Here is a 22376-nt window from a genome sequence, read left to right on the forward strand (position 1 = left end):
GTTTATGAATTTCACTGGTTTTAAAATTTCACACTTTATGCGCAAACATTCATCACGATGATGCATTAACATGTATTGTATAACTACTAATAACTATATAAGTAGAAAAGACTTAGGAACACATTTGATTTATTAAACGAATTATGATGACATTTACAATTATTTGTGTAACGTATTTGTTTAAAATCGTACATTGTTATCATAGTGTTATTCCATATCTTGTTTTGAGATGCAATACAGCATTTATTATGTATTATGATCAATTTATATTATCTGTTTTTGTTAAAAAACGAAACTTGATTTTGATCAAGTTTTGTTAGTATGGGTGAATATGGGTCAAGCTATCAGCATAGTGAGTTTCTATTGTCGTCTTGGTGTACATGGTACTCCTGCAATAAAGATCTGGCAAACATTTAAAGAAGTTTCATAGTGTATATAATCTGAACAAGAATACAATACTAAATAAGGAGAATTTGTGTAGACCAATATGCACTGGGGAATTTATTTGAATTATTATTAGTATTGTTTACTGCAGTGTTTTAATATACTGGACTCAAGTTTAATTTGTTGTGATTTTATAATATAACCAAGAGGATTTCAATTATGCATCTGTTTGCTTTGTTTCTCTCTATATTGCATTTGTGATTTAAATTATTTGTTTGTTATTAATCATGTTACTATATTACACAAGGGATTAAAATTGTGGCATTAAAACTTTTTTATTATAATATTCACACTCAGGTAAAGCTGTCTTCTTCGCAAACTTGCTTGCGTAAAGCTCCATATGGCAGTAACAACTGTTGAGTGTGCATGTATTACGACTTCAGAGCTAATCCAAACTGTACCTTTGTCATTCAAATTTTAAATTTAAATGGAAGTGTCATGCGTATCACCTTTCTATCAACCAAAACAATCAAAGTCAAACATCGCTGTCAAATGTTGATGTCCTTACTGTAAAATTTAAATGTGTCATTGATCCTTCAACTTTAAAATAACACAAATACGCCATGAGGATACGTTGTATCGTGTGAGGTTTAATGTAGTGTGTAACGATCATCTCCCTGACTTAACGATCTAGGTCGCACTTAGAGGTCGAAGGTAAAATTTGGCAATACAAAACAGTTTGTCCAGACGGTAACTTAATTATACTCATAAAATAAAAGGTCAAGATGTCACTAAAGACCAAAGGTCAAACATGCGCATGGTGCAGCTTGTAATAGTATTACATGCAGTTTTAACAATTGCTTAAACATGTTGCCAACAGACACCTACCGGGTCATTCGTAGTTATGGAACTCCTCGCCTTTCTTCGGTTGACTATTAATATATCGGCTGTTTCATTGAAATGGTGTGGGTTTAAATCTTATAAGAATCATTATGTGCTTATAATAGTATGCTGTTTGTCATGGTGTGCTGTGTGTTTGTCATGGTGTGCTGTGTGTTTGTCATGGTGTGCTGTGTGTTTGTCATGGTGTGCCGTGTGTTTGTCATGGTCTGCCGTGTGTTTGTGATTGTCATGGTGTGCTGTGTGTTTGTCATGGTGTGCCATGTGTTTGTCATGGTGTGCCGTGTGTTTGTGATTGTCATGGTGTGCTGTGTGTTTGTTGAACTGTTATCTTGCGGGTTTATCTAACATGATGTCAATTTCATTCGCTATGATAATGGTTGGCGTTATTTTCATTTGCAACACTCGGTTCTTATAAAAAAATCACGTGAAGTGTGTGTTGTTTCTATGATGTAACGATTAGATTTTTTACAAGAACCGAGTGTTCCGAATGAAAATAATGCAACCTGTTGCGTTTTATTCCTAGATCGCCCCATACTTAAAGCAATTTAACCGTCATTAAATTAAAGTGTGCCACATGTTCGGTTAGATTCAAATTTGCGCCATTAATGTAACACAGAAAATTAAAAAAAATAACACATGTGCTTTTTTAATCAGAGTATATTATGCAAAATACCCGTTGGGTGTGAAGATATCTATGAATGAATGCTAAGCATGTGAATATCCGAAAAAGCTATGTGAGCAATAGATTAATCATTTAAACAACTAAAATTAAAACACGGAGTTTAAATCCTAACGTTTTTTAAAAAAGTTTAAAAACAAACAAGTATTAATTTTAAAACGCCAAAAATATTTACGCAAAAATATAATAATGGCTGATATGTTTGATGTAAAAAAAATCCGTCAAACACGTTTTAATGACATCAACAAGAAGTGTTTTTGTGGCGTCCAAGATGGTCATGCGAAAGCCGGGAATAGCACGTAAGTCACGTGCAGGCAGTAGTGTAGACATACGCCATATATAAGGAAGTACATCATCAACACGAACACGGACGATACGGAGAAACCCTTTGTGAACAGTCGCGTGCCTGAGTTCACTGAAATTGACGAGGATGTTAAAGTAAATATGAGTCGCGTTCTGAAAAAACTGGGCATAATGCATGTGCGTAATGTTTCGTCCCGTATAGGCTAATCAGGGACGACACTTTCCGCGTGTATGACATTTTTCGTTTAAATGAAGTCTCCTCTGAGCAAAAATCCAATTTAGTCGGAAAGTGTCGTCCCTGAATAGATTGTGCGGACTGCACAGCTTAATCTGGGACGACACTTTACGCACATACATTATGCCCAGTTTTCTCAGAACACGACTCATATATACATGTATAAGCTTATTTAAGGCTTTCAAAAAGCGACCATTCAGCTACCTATTGTGGCTTGTATTTCATAGGAACGTCTTTAGAAATGTATATTTATGCAGAAGCATCCGTAACTGATCAGCACTAAAAGGAATAACTGAATATTGTAGATAATTAAAATATACGACATTAATTTTCAAATAATTGAAATATGCTACATTTTAAATAATTGAAATATAAGACATTTTAGCTAAATAGGATATACTGCGTTTTTCGATATTTGAAACCGTGTTATGTTGTATTGTACTTGTTTACACTGCAATAACGAGTTGTATGTATTTCTGATTTCATTGTTTATATTCTATATTGGGTGCGACGAGTCAAGGAATATCCAGGCGCTGGTAAAATTCTATATAATGAATACACTACATTATATACGTATATACACTTGTGGAATTATCATGAATATGGTTCGCCCATTTTGTCCTTTATAGAAAAAAAACGTGTTTTCTTCAATCTATATTACACAGTATTATGTACATATACCATATATCGATTACTAGTATTGTATGCCATCAAAAACGCATGCTTCATTTCAACCAATGCCCACATTTTCCTTCAATGTCACATAATTTCGTCCGATTCTTAGACATTTCTGCCGAAAACACAACATAAAATTACTATTGACACTAGTATAATATAACTATCGGCAAAGTTCACTCAGCGTTACCTTGTACGCCATAGGCGGGTCTCTCGCAGATGTACGGGTGCTTGTCGGTGCAGGCAACGTTGATGTACTCCCCGGCGAATATCACCGTCGCACAGTTCTCATTGCCGTTCGGAAAGTCAGGGGCCTGGGACCATGGGCTGAACAAAATCGAGCTTATTAACTCATTAATGCCTAGTGGACTCTCCCATCCTTTTAAATTGGATCAATTTATTTCCAAAATTAGGGATGTCTACAATATTTATTTCTATATTTAAAATATTTCTTACAGAAATTCCTTTAAGCAAGCAGCGCATACCCTGATGAGACGCCGCACCATGCGGCGTCTCATCTTGGTCTACGCTGTTTGCCACGGCCTTTTTTCTAGATGCTAGGCATAAATGGGTTAAATGTGAAATGATTGGACGTAATGAAATTATATGCAACACGGAAGAATTAAACAAAGATGGGTTGCACGTTAATAAATGCCTGGCAATGGCATGTATAATTTAAAGTAAAAATACGTCAGGAGTCGAGGGAACAAGCAGTGTTTTTTTTTTCACTTATAGGGAAATGGTGGAGGGGCCCGTCCAAAGGGGAAAAAATGCGTTGTTTTTTTAGGAAAAGGGGAAAATTAAAAATTCACGCTTTTATATGTAATGATATTTATTATATGAATACACATGTTTGTATCAATATAATATTCACAGCAGAATGTCTCTGTCCTTTTTCTGAAATATATATCAATGATTTTTTCAACATTAGTTACAGACAGTTCAGCCTTCATGCACAGTCTCAGTTTTCTTAGCCATTTTGAGTCTAATTGAGTTTTTAAATCGATTAAATGGCAAATTTTAGCATTTTTTATCAATAAAATGGACCAAATTGGAATGTTTTTATCAACAAATATTGACACAATATAGATACATCAGGCCTTTTCCTGGCCATTTTGGGAGTAAAATGCAATTCATGTGAAAAGTCCACTGATTTGGGAAAATCTAATCTAATTTTATATAACACTTTATAATAATTAAAATTCATATAAATAATAGTTATATACTTTGTTAGTTATTTATGAAATAAATTTGAGATATATTTATCATGATTATGAAACAGTTCTTTCTAAAAAAGAACAAAAAACATTTTTTTTTAACATCTGGAGGGGATTTTTTTTACAAAATGGGGGAAAAATATATACTCTTTTTTGAGGGGAATGGGGCCGAATATCGGCCCCGAAATTGCCATAAAAAACACTGACAATATACGATGAATGTCTCAGGCACTTCTACGTTATAGACGAACGATATGTACAAGAAAATCTCAGACGGTCAGTTGGTACACGCCCATCGAAGATATTAGCTGACTGAAGTATGCGTTTATGTTGCAGCGGCAAATAAAAACACAATCGCATCATTAAATAGATTGACGTAAGATCAATGGACGAACAGAAAAGCGAAGTGATCAATTTCGGGCGTCAGCTTGGTTTGCATTTCCAGATTAGTATGTTTATTTCTCACCAAAATATATTTAAAGTGATAATCCTATTACTACACGAAGTATATATAATGAATGCATATACAATGTTATTCCTACATTAATCCCGAGTCCGGTGCGGGGTTCCAACTGGTGTCATACAACCAGATGCCCTCGTGGTCGATGTCCGTGAGACCGGTGTAGAACTCGACGGCAGGTCCCGCAGTTGCCTTTATTGCACTCCGTACAAAATCCTGAGACAATTATATATTTTAGTATAAAACTGACATTTTAATGTACCCACTCCCGGAATAAATTGTGTACTTGGGTTTTGAATACACATTAGACATTATTATGTATTTTACATCATTCTTTATATGTGTGCCATTATAATATTGGAGGATGATATGAGACCGCTGGACTAAATTTTTTTTTTCTAAATTGCAAAAATGTTGTGTGTATTTTCATTTCATACACACAACACGTGTTTCTTCACGTACAATTTGATTTATGATGATATAGGACTGCACATGTATCTCAGCTCCTGAAGTAATTGCCATTAATCTTATATACTCTAGAATATCAAAACATAACCCACAGATGAAACAAAAATAAATCATACCAGGCTCTGTCTTATACAACAATGAAGATATATATCATTTCAAATGTAATCATGATCTGTAGAACTTTGGAAACACACCAGCTATACATTTGTTAAACAACGTTAATCACCTTTATTCTTATTTTTGAATCAACACAATGTATATGTATAGTTGTAATCAAATGTAATATGTTGTATACTGAAATGTATACCGTAGGTACCGGTACTTATTCTATATGATTAAGGTGACATGAATCTTATGCGCCATGGCTTGTTTGTATTGTTATAATGACGATGCACATGGTGCAAGTCATAATAAAACACACGTTCTGTTCTTTTCTGTTCTTATTAGGATCTGCTAAATGGTATTTCACTCAAAACATTTAAGTTGATCTAGTTTGTAATTTCAACAACAACAACAACCAGCTTGGTCAGAACCACATGTTAGTGTGCGTTTCCAAAGATCTAGCCGATTCCGAAAGTAAATCAATTGGCCGTGCTCTGTGAAAAACGGGTTAAGTGCATGTGCGTAAAGTGTAGTCCCAGATTAGCCTATGCAGTCCGCAAAGGCTAATCAGGGACGACACTTTCCGCTTCTTTGAAATTTTTTCGTTTCAAGGAAGTCTCTTCTTAGCCAAATTCAAGTTTACACGAAAAGTGTCGTTCTGATTAGCACGTCCGGACTGCACAGGCTAATATGGGACAACACTTTACACCCTTTATGCATTAAACCCTCTTTTCACAGAGCGCGGCTCATATATATTCCTACCAGTTCCGCCTGGGAGTTAACGGCCAGTAGGAATGAATCGAAGGGCGAGCTCTGGGTTTTACATTTTGCATGCGCCTCGTCGTACGTCACTAGGCTCGTGCCTATGTAGTAGCAGTTCGTGACGTCACCCACTGTCAGGCTGAGCCAGCCAGTCTTGCACGGCGAATCTAGGGGATATCAGCGAAATTATATACTAGTAATACAGTTTACTAGGTGATGGTATAATATGTAATACAATGTTTATTGCGTTAACTAGTCGATTGTATGATCTGCATTACATTCGTGAAATAAATTTTATTTTATAAACTACGTTGTCTCGCATATCGGCATTTATTTATCAGACTCTACAGGTTTTCTACTGCTTCTACCTTGCGCCTACTGCCATCCTCATAATTCACATTTATATCATTCTCTCCAATTTCGAATGCTTCAAAAGTGTTCCTACTGTTTCTACATGCTTTTACTGGAACCACGTTTTTTGAAATCATATTCTCACTTTCTCTCTATATTTTATTCAATTACCAAAAAGACAGCTGTCAGATTTGTACACTATGAGAATATATTATATACCACATCATTTATCCACTATTCACTATATGTTAATTGAAAAAAGTGCTTACCCAACATATCCATGAAACGAATCAGACACTTGTTTAATCGCATGTTTTAACGTGTTTATTCAACATACACATTGACGCACCAAAACATTTAAATGTGGGGCTATCTTTTCAATCGTTAAACATATCTCTATACCCTAAATGAATATGTAAAAACAACAACGTGTTCTGAGAAAACTGGGCATAATGCATGTGCGTAAAGTGTCGTCCCATATTAGCCTGTGAAGTCCGCACAGGCTAATCACGGACGACACTTTCCGCCTAAACAAGATTTTCGATAAGAAGGGACTTCTTTAAACGAAAAATACTATAAAAGCGGAAAGTGTCGTCCCTGATTAGCCTATGCGGACTGCACAGGCTAATCTGGGACGACACTTTACGCACATTCATTATGCCCAGTTGTCTCAGAACACGACTCAGTTCATATTGACTCACCTTCTGTATTTTGTTCACAGATGTAGCCAGCTTTAATAAGACAGTTGACGTCGTTGAAGGTTCCTTTCCTAAGTATCGTGCTGCACGCCTCGTTTCCCTTATAGTTATTAGGCTCCACATTCCACTTCCTGTAAGGTTTTGTCACCTTTAGATTTCCCACTGACAATGTGCAGGCATTTTAAATAGTTTACCGCGTATACCATTCGTAATCCGATAGTAAACATTTTAAAGTTGGCATTTGATTTTTAAATCACATTTAATATCGTGTCTAAGACAATTTTCGTGAATAAAATGTAAGATTTCTCGTACAAAAGGTGCATTTTTTTCAATACACGCGCAATGGTTTTCATTCATTTCGTATGACGAATGAATGTATAAAGCATGACTGCTGCAAACGCTGACAAACATCCGGATTCCGGTAAATTACCAATTATATAGCCAATTATATAGCCCCGTCGAGTCTTTTTCTGCATTGGCAAAATGCATAATTGCGTTAAAACATGCTTACACACTTAAACATCTATATTTTGCTGTCTGAAATGATCAATGTATTGAAAAGCAATACAATTTAGCCCCGCTCTGTAAACACGAGGCCTAAGGCATGTGTGTAGAGTCTCGACCCTGATTAGCCTGTGTAGAGTCTCGACCCTGATTAGCCTGTGCAGTCCTCTTAGGCCAATCATGGTCGACACTTTCAGCTTTCAGAGGATTTTTCGTTTACATGAAGTCTCTTGTGTTCGAAAATCCAGTTAAGGCAACAGTGAGGCTCAATTTTCAATTATTATACCTCACGTTTATTCACAATGCTAAACTCCCATAGGCCATCGTGACATAGAAATACTGTCATACCAAGCGGGAAAAAAATTACTGTCCAAAAATACTGTCGCCTGCTACCTTGGAAATCTCGTGCGGAATGGCCAAAAAATACTGCCCCATTCGCGCATGCGCAGCTTTGCATTTCCGTTGTATTTGGATAATTAAAATATCGATTGCAGCTGAAACTGTGCTGTAGAATAGATTAATGCCATTATTAAAGCTTTGTCAGGAGTCATAAAAAAATCAATTTAGTAAAAACGACACCTTACCTCAATGGCAACTTTAAGCCAATGCTAATAACAATAAAGTTACAACGATATACACTTCCAGTGTCTGTTTTTAAGGTGTTATGCATGACAAACACACAATCCGAAAAACGTTTTGGATTCGTTCGATGCTTTTAATAAATATTTTACTGTTCTTATTCTTCTTCTTCTTTTATAATAATGGCTATGTTCAATACTGATACATTATAGCCATACGTGGGGGGTTAAAAAGAAATAGATTGATAGGTTTCCCGAGTTACTCAATCCACTCAGGAAAATCCTATCAACAGTGATAAAAAAAGGTGCAAAACCTAACACCTTAAGCCCTTAAGACTTAAATATATACATATACAACTGTGCATGTGGTGAGAATATTAGTCGAGTTAAAAACAGGATAAAAGCAGAATCATGTGATCTAAGGAAGGAACACTGATGTAGACAGCACTGATTTAAATCCAGGGATCGTATCAGCGCTAACTACATAAGATGGAAGTGTGTTCCATTGTACAACTGTTCTTGGAAAGAAAGAAAATTTGTGGTAATCAGCTGTACTTGGTGGTATTTGGTATGCCATGTCATGATGATGGCGTGAGTGTCTAATGTATGGAGTGAGATAGTGAAGGGGATTGACATCAACATGATTATATACTTTTTATTTTATAGAACAAAATGAGTCTAGCATGTTGTCTTCTTGATTGCAAAAGGTATTCCAATTCAAATCCTTAATTATATTTGTGACCGTGCCCGGTGTCTTGCTGTAATTATTTGTTACAAATCTGGCAGCTTGACGCTGAACATTTTCAATTTTATCAATATCTTTCTGATGGTAAGGGTCCAACACACTAGAGCAATATTCCAAGGATGGTCTAACAATGCTGTTATATGCCGCTGCCTTAGTTTCCATTTTAGAAGAATGAATGTTTCGTTTTAAGAAACCTAATCTCTGGCTTGCTTTACTACTAATTTTATTTACGTGAGGTGACCAGTTTAAAGTTGAGCTTACTTCAACGCCAAGATAGGTGGCTTTGTTTACAACAGACAGAGGTTGATTGTGAAGAGTGTAGGCTGATTTTAATGGTTTACGGTTTCTCGTAACATGCATGATATGACATTTTTCTATGTTAAAAGACATCTTCCATTTCAGCTCCCACAATGATAGACAATCTAGATCTCTCTGAAACTGAATAGTGTCAGCCAAAGTTTTTATGGATCTGTACATGACACAGTCATCCGCAAATAGACAAATAGACTTCACAGATGGACGTAGATCATTAATGTAGAGCAGAAACAGAAGAGGCCCAAGAACTGATCCCTGGGGTACACCAGAAATTACAGGGGCCATGCTGGAAGTTGCCCCATCTACAACAACCTGTTGACTACGGTTACCAAAGCTTTAATCCAAGAGTGTGTAGTGCCCGTGATGCCATAATGGGCTAGTTTCAGCAACAATCTACCGTGGTGTACAACATCGAAGGCTTTGCTAAAATCCATGATGGCAACATCCATCTGGTCTCTCTGCATGGTAGAAGCTAAGTCATGGATAAAACCCACAAGTTGGGTTTCGCAAGACCGCCGGGCTCGAAAGCCATGTTGGTTGTCCACCAGGATATTAAAGTTGTCAAGATGGTCAAGATATTACTAACAACGATATGCTCCAGCAATTTACAAGCAATACATGTTAATGAGACTGGTATATAATTACTAGCTTGGTACTTTTCACCTTTTTTAAAAATAGGAGCTACAAAAGCCATGGACCAGTCAGAAGGGACAGAACCAGAAATAAGTGATTTGTTAAAAAGAATTGTAAAAATAGGTGCAATTTTATTTGCACATTCCCGTACGATTCTGGGTTTGATTTGGTCTGGCCCTCCGGCCTTGTTAGGATTCAGTTTGAGTAGAAGTTTCTTAACACCATTTACCGTAATATTAATTGATGGCATGTTTTTATACGGGCTATTACCAAGATCTGGATATGAGCTGTTTGTGTCATTAGTAAAAACAGAAGAAAATTGTTTATTTAAGACTTCAGCTTTTTCCTTAGGGTTAGATTTTAAGACCCCATCATCCCTCAAAGGTGCTACACCACATGATTCATTTTTTAAGCTTTTTATGAACCCCCAAAATCGTTTAGTTGTTCCATGTTTATGTTCTGTTTCATCACATATTATGTTGTTCATGTAGTCCCAGTAAGAGTTACGAATTTTCTTTTGTATGGATGATCTTATCTTCTTAATTTTTGGAAGTAAAGTGTAATTTTAGTCTTTTTCATTTTGCTAGTCCGGTCACGTTTTTTCATTAGCTTTTTAAAGTCAGAATTCAGCCATGGTGGATGCTGCTTGCCAGAAACAGTTTTAGTTGGTATGTATTTTTCAACAAGTGTGTTAAGACAGACTTTGAATTTGTCCCAAAGCTGCTGGACATTCATATCATTAATATTGTTTACATCTATAAAATTTATTAAACCAGTTTTGATTTCCGACCAGTTAGCCTTGTCAAACAGAAGTATTTTCCGTTTCTCTTTCCGATTTATTCTAGCAGAGGATAAAATATCAACAAAAGGGATGCAGTGATCACTAAAACCTGGAATGATCTTAACTGTTTTGGCTAAAGAAGGATTAGACAAGAAAAACAGGTCAAGACATTTCTTAGTGGTATCAGATAGTCTTGTTGGTTCATCAACTATTTGGTCTAATGAATATCTGCAAAATTTAAAATTGTGTTACATTCTTCTGGGTGTGAAGCATTAGAGTCTACAGTTTTATTTTTCCAATTGATTTCCCCAAGGTTAAAATCGCCCCCAATTAGGGTTGTACTATTTAATTTATCAGTCAGGCTGATGGTACGATCCAGCTCGTCTATACATGTAACATCCCTGTCAGGTCGGTATGCACTGCAGACCAGCAGGTCTTTTTTACCATTTTGCTTTATATTTACCCAAATAATTTCAGATAGAGATTTTAATTCCACAGGAGCATGACTTCTAAACTTATTTGAAACCAGTACAAAAACTCCTCCTCCTGTCCTGCCTTTTCGATCATTTCTGTAAACATCGTAATCAGATGGAAACACTTCTGAATTTTTTATTTTAGGCTTGAGCCATGATTCATTACCCAGAACAACATCAGGTTTTACAGTAGCTAGCATAGATTGGAAAGCCAATTTTTTCTTCTTAACAGACTGACAGTTTACAGTCACAATTTTTAAGTGTTGTACATACTGTGATTTGTGAGTTGGTAATTTGTTGTGTCTCATAGATTGAGAGTTTGTAGTTATGCTTGTTTGTTTACTGACTGGTGTGCTACAGTGTAAGGGTGCTTGCTGCCCAGAGCCTGGGGATTGCATACATGTAAGGACGGATGAGTTGTCTGTACTGACATGTGATAATGAATGATCTGATTGCATAGACTTTGTGTGATCAAAGTCGAGTTAAAATGAAATACACCACAGTTTGTACATTGTTAGAAAAACCACCACGTCCATATTGTTGTCCCAAAATGTTTTGTCAGCGTAATGACGTTACACGAGTACGTCATAAATTGCGTAATCAAATGATGAAAATAAAATACGGAAAGCTGGTTCGGTAATGTATTTTTTAAAGAAATAATAGACGACTAAGAAAATTGATGGGATAAATCGATTACTAGGTCGATGCCGAATAAAGCGAAGTTCATTTTGCTCGGCCCGAAAATCTGAACCACTCAACATATTAATGGTTGTTCATTGCTGAAATTAAATACAATTATTGAATATTAAATTGTTCATGGTTCATATAAATTGTTCATGTTTGAATAGTTTGTTCGGTATAATAAAATAAATAATACATGTCTTACAGGGTGACAGTAAATTCGTCACCTTTCGGAAAAATACTGTCAACCTTGGCTTCTTCAAGTTGACAAATTTACTGTCACCCTGTCAGACATGTAATATTTATATACTAGTGTTCAAGCCCATTCTTACACCAAGGACAGGTCCGCCGCGGTCCCATCACCCCAGGCCCATTGCTTGTTGGACTGGTAGTTGAGGCCCGTCCAGTACCACATCCCACTGTTGAAGACGCTGTTCTGACCCTCTAGCCATGTCTGAATTAATCGAACAAATCACGACTACATCCGCGTTGCATAATGGTCTATTCTCAAACCGTCCTACACTTACGTTGGCGTTTTACATTCCTGATCTAGCATGTGGTGTTTTGTAAATTTGCAACTTACAATATTTTATATATTTGCTATTCTATAAACATAATGAAAAGAGAAACATCACTGGTCGAGTTGACTTTCTTCAATATTAATTTGACAAACAAAAGCTTTGCAAATACAAACCTTGTTGAAAAATGATAGTTTTTTGTATATATACTCACACATACTCATGAAGTCAATGCAACAATTTTACTGTTCCGGCAATAACACAAATAAACACATGTTTCGTGCATCTTTACCTTTTTGTCAAAGTCGTCGACTTTGATAAGGTTTGCCCCGTATTTACCACAGGCACCCTTTGCATCACTCCACGAGTGCTGCGTGACGGTTTCGAAGTGGTAGCAGTACTTGCCAGCCCGAGTCCAGCTAGCGGGGCAGCCGAGACCCGGTATGACCGCACTTTGAACTGGATATGATACAGTGTTTGAACAATCAGTAGCGTTAACTGGACTTATTTTAAAATTCAACAAATCTGGAGAAACGAACTAAGCCGTAATCGGGATGCACACACAAAGCTGATCCATTCCAAATCACGCACCATATTGACTATAGTAGTGTGTTTGTATCGATACTAATGTTTTAAACATAAAATTGGTAAACGTTGATTGTACATAGTGAAAAGATTTTTTCCCAAAAGAGACCCGGATTTAAACTATTATCAAGGGCATTAATAAAACTTTCCATTTAACATGCAACTGGGGATTGGAAGAAATATATTGTCTCATTAAAGAAGCAAAGTAGTTTTAGGACACACACATGGGTCTTCAACTTTCTCTATAAACACTTGCTGTTGAAGTCTGACTTTAAAGTGAAAATATGTAATGCATAACCAAGTGTTTTTTTTATTTAACTCCTTTATATATAATTTTTCACTCTCTCATCTGTCTATCTCGTTCCTTCGACTCAGGAAGTCGTTCCCACGACATAGCTTACTCATCCCAACGAGTTAGTAAGTTGCTCCATCGAGTAAGTATGTCGCAAGAAAGAGATAGAAAAAAAATCAAATAAAAAAAACGAGTTAATGTCCCTATAAGCCACCGTAAAAGCAGCCTCACAATGTATCTTTTCTAAGTAAAAAATAAACTTAAGTAGTTCGAAAAGATATTTACCTAGAACATTAATAATATATGCACACATAGCATGTGTTCTTGCATCTTGCATTTTACCGTATTTTACCAAACCTGCAGATACAACAATCGAAATTGTTTCTAAAAACTGTCTTTTCTTGTCGTCAAATGAAACCCTATTATTAAAAAACAGTTTACCATCATTTTCTTTCTGACAAATGTAGCTTAGGGTATTGTTGCAGTTGAAGTCGGCTATCGATCCGTTGCTGTTGGTATAAACACACTGCTCCTTCGCTCCAAGGTTGTTTGGTTCATTTGCCCAGTATCTGCGTGAACAAGACGTAAAAGCGTAATTATGGTATGGCTTAAACCTTGAATATTTAATCGTGAAGGCTTCTTTAATTTATATGTCATGTCAAAATAGAAAACACAGACAACAAAATAAAGATGTAAACTATTATAAAAGATACTTCTTTTTTATAAATGTAAGTGGTTGAAAATTTTCATTTATCTTATATGATACATCATAAAACGTGTGTGCGATCAAAACCACTTTAAACACAACCATGGGGATGGATTGATAACATGTTACACGTACTGTTAAAGTATTTTGCTTAGACACTTAATCATGAAGACAGCTTTGGTCATAAAATTTATCAAATTCGAATGCTTTAGATAAATGCTAACCATATGTGATGGATATTCGTAGAAAATGAAATGGCATTATCATCATTAATTAAACTGAGAACGTAAACTTCTAATATTAATACGAAAGATTTGCCGTCCTACGCTAGCATTCCGACCAGACGCCCGTCTGTCCACTGGAAAATGCCCTCCGTCTGGTTGTCAGTGAGTCCTATCCACCACACGTCCGAGGTCAGATCGACCGCAGGCAGCTGGTTCGAGATATAGTCCTGAACGAACAAGAAAGGCACGACGAGATATAGTCCTGAACGATCAAGAAAGGCACGAACTATAAGTAGGTGGCATGAGTTAATATGGTATTAGATTCTACACGTCCGAGGTCAGATCGACCGCGGGCAGCTGGTTCGAGATATAGTCCTGAACGAACAAGAAAGGCACGACGAGATATAGTCCTGAACGATCAAGAAAGGCACGAACTATAAGTAGGTGGCATGAGTTAATATGGTATTAGATTCCACACGTCCGAGGTCAGATCGACCGCAGGCAGCTGGTTCGAGATATAGTCCTGAACGAACAAGAAAGGCACGACGAGATATAGTCCTGAACGATCAAGAAAGGCACGAACTATAAGTAGGTGGCATGAGTTAATATGGTATTAGATTCCACACGTCCGAGGTCAGATCGACCGCGGGCAGCTGGTTCGAGATATAGTCCTGAACGGACAAGAAAGGCACGACGAGATATAGTCCTGAACGATCAAGAAAGGCACGAACTATAAGTAGGTGGCATGAGTTAATATGGTATTAGATTCCACACGTCCGAGGTCAGATCGACCGCGGGCAGCTGGTTCGAGATATAGTCCTGAACGAACAAGAAAAGCACGACGAGATATAGTCCTGAACGATCAAGAAAGGCACGAACTATAAGTAGGTGGCATGAGTTAATATGGTATTAGATTCTACACGTCCGAGGTCAGATCGACCGCTGGCAGCTGGTTCGAGATATAGTCCTGAACGAACAAGAAAGGCACGACGAGATATAGTCCTGAACGAACAAGAAAGGCACGAACTATAAGTAGGTGGCATGAGTTAACAGGGTATTATATTTGGTTTTAACCTTGATAGCGTTTACGTGATTAAGTCCTAGCGAAATAGGTATGAATCAATATACATAGGCTCACTGACATATGATCAATTATAGTCTGCGACTTGGTTATGTATTGGTATAGTCCTGGGAGAGCACGAAGGGATCAATACACAAGGTTAAGGCACAGATATAGAACTTGGACAAAATCCATCATGCCATTGGGCTAACATAAATTACCATGGTCTTAAGCAGGCATAAAACAGCCTTTGACCAAAACTGGACCAATACACCAGAAGGTGACATTAGGTCACATGGTCTAAGTTTCAGTTTGATCTAAAGCGACAGGTACGTGATGAAGCAAATAGAAATGGCGAATATTTACCTCGAAAGAGTTCACATTTGCTGACATATTAAATATTCAAGATATTAGCACACTCACAATGTAGGTGTCAGTCACATATTTGTAATAATTAATACATGTATCGCACATACACGTACACTCAAACTTGGTAAATGCAGTTCATTTAAAGGATACGGCCAAGATAACTTAAAACATTCTGTATCCAGCTACTCGTTGGAAGATGGTTTTAAAGGCACTGAGTGTAAGCCAAATACCTATAAGTATTAATCTGCTTTTGGATGGAAAAATGTTACTCTCAGTTAGCAATGGTGGAGGTAGATACATGTAGCAATATAATATCATAATTTATTATATTTTTTTACTTGGTAGTTCATTTGTATTCTGTAAAACTAACATAATATATTAAATAGCAGAAAAAGCATAAATATCAAGTGTCTCACTTTCTCGGGTTGTGTTTCGATGAACAACAGATGGGGCGTGATACCAGTTGCGTCAGAGAAACCTTGAAGAATTGTCTGGCATTTTGTGTTGGCATCTTGCCAGGTTAGCATGCTCCAGGGGTCGCCAAGATCCAACGGGAACAGGTAGCAGGATCCCGAAAAGTTTGTCCAGCTTGGCATACACGATCCAGCTAAAGAGGATAGAAAAGGGCATATCAGATATCGCGTTCTCACAAAGTTAGACAAGTTAACCACACTCAAACCACGTATAAAAGAATAAAAACTATACTTATCAGAGATCAGACAGCAAAACCGTTTAAACAATCTTGCTCGACGACTCATCTATTTAATATTAAAGTTGTAATATCAAATAGCAGGAACTATACCTGAGTCTTTTACACAAGATGCATGTATGCAAAAAGGATAATAGACGGCAGGAATAGATCAGTTTAGCCAGACGAGGAAAAAATGAGCTACCTACATTGAAACAAACCACTAGATAGAACCTATAGCATGAACCGGAATAGTTGAGCCGGTCATGAACCCGTTTGTCTGTTCAGAAAGAAAGAACAAAGCTAATGACAGCTGATCGCAGGATGCGAAGGAAACAAGTTTTGCAGAAATGAGTCATCCAACGAAGAAACCAACCTTATCAAACCATTGAAACCAAACAGCAGGACCGGTCTTGAATAAACGAATCCCTTCGATCTACTCTAACAGGAGGTCAACTGCATAATTTTCAATCGGGATATACATATATGAGACGTGCTATGTGAAAAAGGGGTCTAATACATATGCTTAAAGTTTCGTCACAGATTAGCCTGTGCGGACTGCTAATCAGGAACGACACTGTCCGCCTTAACTTGATTTTTGCTAAGAAGAGACTTTCTTGAAATGAAAAATATCATAAAAGCGCACATTAATTAAACCCCTTTTTCACAGAGCGCGACCCATATCTATACCATATCACCATGCCTCTTTTAACCATATAACATTTATAACATTATGATTGCTCATCGCCCTATTTTCTTCATTCAGAAATATTTTAGTAGCCTCTTTTTCAAGGAATTTCAAACTCAATCTTTATTAAATATAAATGCTTTATTATATGGCAATATATAGAGGATATTTGTTGGATTCGGTGGATTATCGATTTTAATTCACAATTGATCATAGAAAGTGATATTTTCACGTGTATTTTCTATGATCACGAGTGAATTAAAATCGATATTCCACCGAATCCAACAAATTTTCTTTTTATTTTATGATTTTTTTTTACAGTTTATGTACATCGTTAAAGAGTTTAACTAAAGAATTTCACTGTGATTATGACGTCATTTCGTTACAAAAATGACGTCATTTCACAGTAAACAGTGAAAATTATCGATAATTTTCACTGATAATTTCTACTGTTTGTAACGGTGAAATTATCAGTTTTAATTCATTGATATTTCTCTATAAACCACCGGAAAGCACAAAATGAAGTTTAATCAATGTCTCTCTCCCCCACTTACCTGTAGGCATAGGGTATTCACAAATGTATCTATGTGAATTCAGGCACGACTCGTCCTCTATGCTTCCCTGTATATTGAGAGTGACACAGTTCTGAAGGTGGCTCGTGTCGTCAGGCTCGTGAATCCAAGAACTGTATTAACAACACATGAATAAATCATCAATCAATGAAGATCTTTTTATTGGCTTTGGCTTGCAGTCCTTGTTGTAATCTGTTGGATATCGAGAACAACGCAGACGGTGATATATGCACATGCTAATGTACCAATTTAGCATAGGTATGGAAAAAAACTGTATCAATGCTAATACAGATGTATACATATGATTATACAGTTGAGCATAAAATATGACACTGAAATATTATATTAAACTTTTACATCCAGCACGCATTTCGATAGCACATTTTACGCGTGTCAAATAACCTTTACCGTATGTAACGAAGAATTATACATAAAAAACAACGAACGATCTTTAATGCCAAACGTTATCCAACATATCCCGTTGCTCGAGTAACATATCATTTATTACATATTGATAGAAACCATCATTATTGCCATATATCTGTTTTTACAAAGTGTTTGTAGGACTGGTGTGCAAAGTCATAAACAATTGAGCCGTGTTCTGATAAAACTGGGCTTAATGCATGTGCGTAAAGTGTCGTCCCAGATTAGCCTGTGCAGTTCGCACAGACTTATCAGGGACGACACTTGCCGCCTAAACTTGATTTTCGGTAAGGAGGGACTTCCTTGAAACTAAAAATACCATAAAAGCGGAAAGTGTCGTCCCTGATTAGCCTGTGCGGACTACACAGGCTAATCTGGGACGACACTTAACGCACATGCATTCAGCCCAATTTTCTCAGAACAAGACACAATTGATTTCAATTACACGAGGTATCTCCGAAATAACCACCTCCATGGCAGTTACAAAACAACAACATAAATTTGTAACTTTTTTGTTTCATTAAATTGAACTGTAGTTTTTAATGTGCAATATTTATAGTGTCATTAAAATTGATCGATATTTAATATATCCTTCTGTTCTTACTCGTATGAAAGTCTTCAATGGATTTTAATCGCTGTAAAATCAATATACAAATTACTACAACAGATGTCAATGACATTTAAGAACTTTACAATTTACAAACTGCAATTGATTGTAATGAAAGTAAAAACCTTAAAATAGAAAAACTGCTTTTGATTTTATAATAGTATAAGCGTTTAAGTGTTCGAACTACAATTGATTTCTACTCTTAAAATATTGAACTCCTCCGATCTCAATTTGTACGTCAGAATGAAGACATATGGGCCGTGCTCTGTGAAAACTGGGCTTAATTAATGTGCGTAAAGTGTCGTCCCGGATAAGCCTGTGCAGTCCGCACAGGCTAATCAGAGACGACACTTTCCGCTTGTATGGTATCTTTAGTTTCAAGGAAGTCCCTCATTACCGAAAATCTTGTTAAGACGGAAAGTGTCGTCCCAGATTAGTCTGTGCAGTCCGCACATGCGTTATGCCCAGTTTTTTTTTCAAAACGCGACGCATATGCAATTACGTACAACACGCTTGGATCGTCGACTTGGGTGGCGTATAGCCCAACGTCCCAGACGTACACCTGAGGTGTGGCGATGTTATTGAGTCCCGTCCACCATCGAGTATCGTTGGTGTTGGCCAACAGCTGGCCCACATCGCTCTGAGGTACAAAATACAAGTTCAACTTAACATATAAGTGTACCTGTGAACTCCGATCAGTAATACGATATACACATGTTTTTATTAATGAACAAAAAGTATCGAACAATGTATGGTATTGTTTATTGAAGTTAAGAAATTTACACATCTAACTTGAGTATTATTGCACGTAATCTATAATTAACTAGTGTTGATATATTTTAAGAACTAAATATGTCATCGTTTAAAGTATACGTATTGTCACCAAATTGTGCCAACGTTTCGCGTTTGTAACGCTTTACAATTTTATCAATTTTAAACGATGATTATGCATAAACAAAATGCATTTTCAGTGCACATGTGATTAGCGTGTGGCTATGAAAGTACTTGTGGCATGTTATTTCTTTAAATTTAATCCAGCATTTGTAAAAATATTACAAGATTTGTACATTTCCAGAAAGGATATTTATTTCTTCGTTGATTAAGACAAAGTTCATGGATATCGCTGAATAATTAATGAAGTTTTGGCTGTTCAAAGCGATGCACCCCGTTTCCAGGTCATTTTGAGTAAGATATTTTTTGTATATTTTATAGTGATTTTTTTTCCAGAAAAGTTGATTTTTCGTGATATTTTGAATATTTATCATTCAAAATGATGTTTTCACTAATTAATATCAAAGCCACACGTTTCACCACATGTGTTTCAGTGTAAGTCATTAGTCTCATTTTCCTCCTAGATGTGTGACAAAAAATCGTTTTGACAATCTGTGAACTGGTCCCTTTAAAATCAATGTGTAAGTTATTATACAAAATCATTACTCAAAAACTAAATTATCTAGCGGTATTCAAAATGGAGTTAGTTGACACACGATTGAATAAGTTGGCATTTATAGTCTTTTTATAGCAAATACAACTTCGAACGACTGTACTATTCAATCATGCGTGGTAAATTTTACTAAAAGGACAAAATGGCAAGTATGAAGTAAGAATAATATTAAGGTCCAACTGTTGTCTACAAGTTCGTTTTTCCATGTTTCTAATGCTCACAAGCGTCATTAATGAAGGTGATCAGCCTCGTCCGTATTTATGATTGAAATACTGTTCGAGGGAAAATGCTACACAAATAAGTATTATGTATTGAATACGTGATTTACTGCATACACTAGCACGCATGGTGCCAGAGAGCGTTTCACATTTTTGAACTTACTCGAACGAAGTAAACGAAGAATGAAATACTCGCGCACCGGTTGTTTTAGTTGTTATAGAAGTGACTACTACAGATGCTTAATCGCTACCTAGTAAAGCTTTACTATATTGATACCTTAACACTGTCATCGTATATACGCAGCATCATAGAATCAAATTTCGCGCATTCGCTGTTGGCTGACGTCCAGATCATCTTAGCTCCGCCCACTCGGTAGCAGTAGGTGGAGCCAATAGCCTGCCAGCCTACGTCACAGTCCCCACGTGCTCCTTAAAATACACAACAATGCAAAAGAAAGTGCTTCTAATGACGAGCTATACACACATAACCCACGCCACATGTTTTAATGTGTAGCAGTTTTGAACAACGGATCATGGTGCCATTTGAAACAGGATGTAGGAGACCACTAAACAAAGTTATACGCCGAAAAGAAATATGCGATGGTAAAAAAGATTATTCTTTTACATAAATATGCAGATTGATATTTTATATATATTATGTCTTTTGGCTCGAGACGCATGATTGATTGAAATTGTTGGAAAACCACAGTATTTTTAATGCAATTGTATAACATCTGGGCCGTGTGGTTTCACAGGTGGAAGTAATGTACCTTGGATATTTTTTTTAAGAGCCCAATATATTCAAATAAATATATAAAATCATGTTTAATGAGAAAAAATTTGACAAAGAGCCATGAAAAAAAAATCCTCACCCTCTGATATTGGAACCATAACAAGGTCATTAACTAGACTTTATTATAGGTTGTCCAATTGCCCATAGGTGGATCAAGGGATGCATTGGATTAAAGCTATTTTTGACATTTTTGCGGCCCGCGAAGACAGGTCTATAATAAAGTCTAGTTAATGACCTTGTTATTGTTCCAATATCAGAGGGTGGGGATTTTTTTTTCATGGCTCTTTGTCAGTTTTTTTTCTCATTAAACATGATTTTATATATTTATTTTAATATATTGGGCTCCTAAAAAAAATACTATCCAAGGTACGTTACTTCCACCTGTGAGTGGTTTCGGACAAAAAGAATATTTCAGTATTTCTGCAAGGTAAGTCTAAATTAACCGTGTGTACCCTAGGACTTTGTAATATGTAAACCCAAGACATGATTGCGAAAAAACATTGCAGATAATTACTATAAAATTTTACATGCCAATTATCACACAATTGGACCTTGCTGTTTCAATGAGGATACTATGATCATAGTGTATAGTAATAATAATGATTTTGTATGAGGTAAAACTTGATAAGGGTCATACAGTTTACACATTAAAAAAAAACTGTCATATTTAAGTAAGTTTATGGTAAAATGTTTTTCAAACTTATATGGCTAATGTGTATAGAGACATATCTAGGTAATTAAGTAAATATTTAATACTTCCAACACAGCGTAAATCGTGTTCTGCAAAACCTTTCTTTTCGTTGTGAATATACATTTAACCATCCAATTCTGTGCATGTGATATTCTGTGTTTAAAATTTAGTGTGAAGTCTATATATTTAAAAAATCACACACAATGCAATTATCATGAACAATGTATAAATATTACGGGAAAAAACACATGGGAAGTAATTTATCATAAAATACAGTACATATTATTATAATTACTCATGTAAACTGTGATTTAAAATTGAAAGCAATAATTAAATTATATACAAATGAATCCAAACTTACCAGCATAAATAATCCAACATATAATAATTCGAAATAAATAAGCCATTTCTGAATGAGAAAATGTGGTCAGATATAAATAATTAAATACATGAGTTCTAACGAGAAGCATCTACCTCCAACTTCACACCTATCTCATCCTCATATTTGATTCTGATAACAATATCGCGATATGAAACTAGAAATGACCCTG

General features: G+C 36.1%; 1 protein-coding gene across 2 annotated transcripts; it reads right to left on the reverse strand.

The window, feature by feature from the left end:
• Positions 1-292: 292 nt before the first annotated feature.
• Positions 293-22376, reverse strand: LOC127841120 (C-type mannose receptor 2-like). 2 transcript variants are annotated; one of them, XM_052369682.1, is made up of 14 exons: positions 22300-22376; positions 20619-20770; positions 19186-19319; positions 17632-17762; positions 16118-16308; positions 14375-14499; positions 13784-13911; positions 12758-12924; positions 12280-12401; positions 7241-7368; positions 6189-6355; positions 4939-5072; positions 3370-3506; positions 293-2381 (listed from the first exon to the last, which is right to left on the reverse strand). In XM_052369682.1, exons 2-14 carry the CDS (start codon positions 20694-20696, stop codon positions 2242-2244), a joined length of 1782 nt encoding a protein of 593 aa, XP_052225642.1. In that variant the 5' UTR covers positions 20697-20770; positions 22300-22376; the 3' UTR covers positions 293-2241. The 2 variants fall into 2 exon arrangements, with proteins under 2 accessions (XP_052225642.1, XP_052225641.1); XM_052369681.1 differs by having other exon boundaries at positions 22187-22354.

This window comes from Dreissena polymorpha, chromosome 8 (genome assembly GCF_020536995.1).
Source record: "Dreissena polymorpha isolate Duluth1 chromosome 8, UMN_Dpol_1.0, whole genome shotgun sequence".
Classification (NCBI taxonomy): domain Eukaryota; kingdom Metazoa; phylum Mollusca; class Bivalvia; order Myida; family Dreissenidae; genus Dreissena; species Dreissena polymorpha.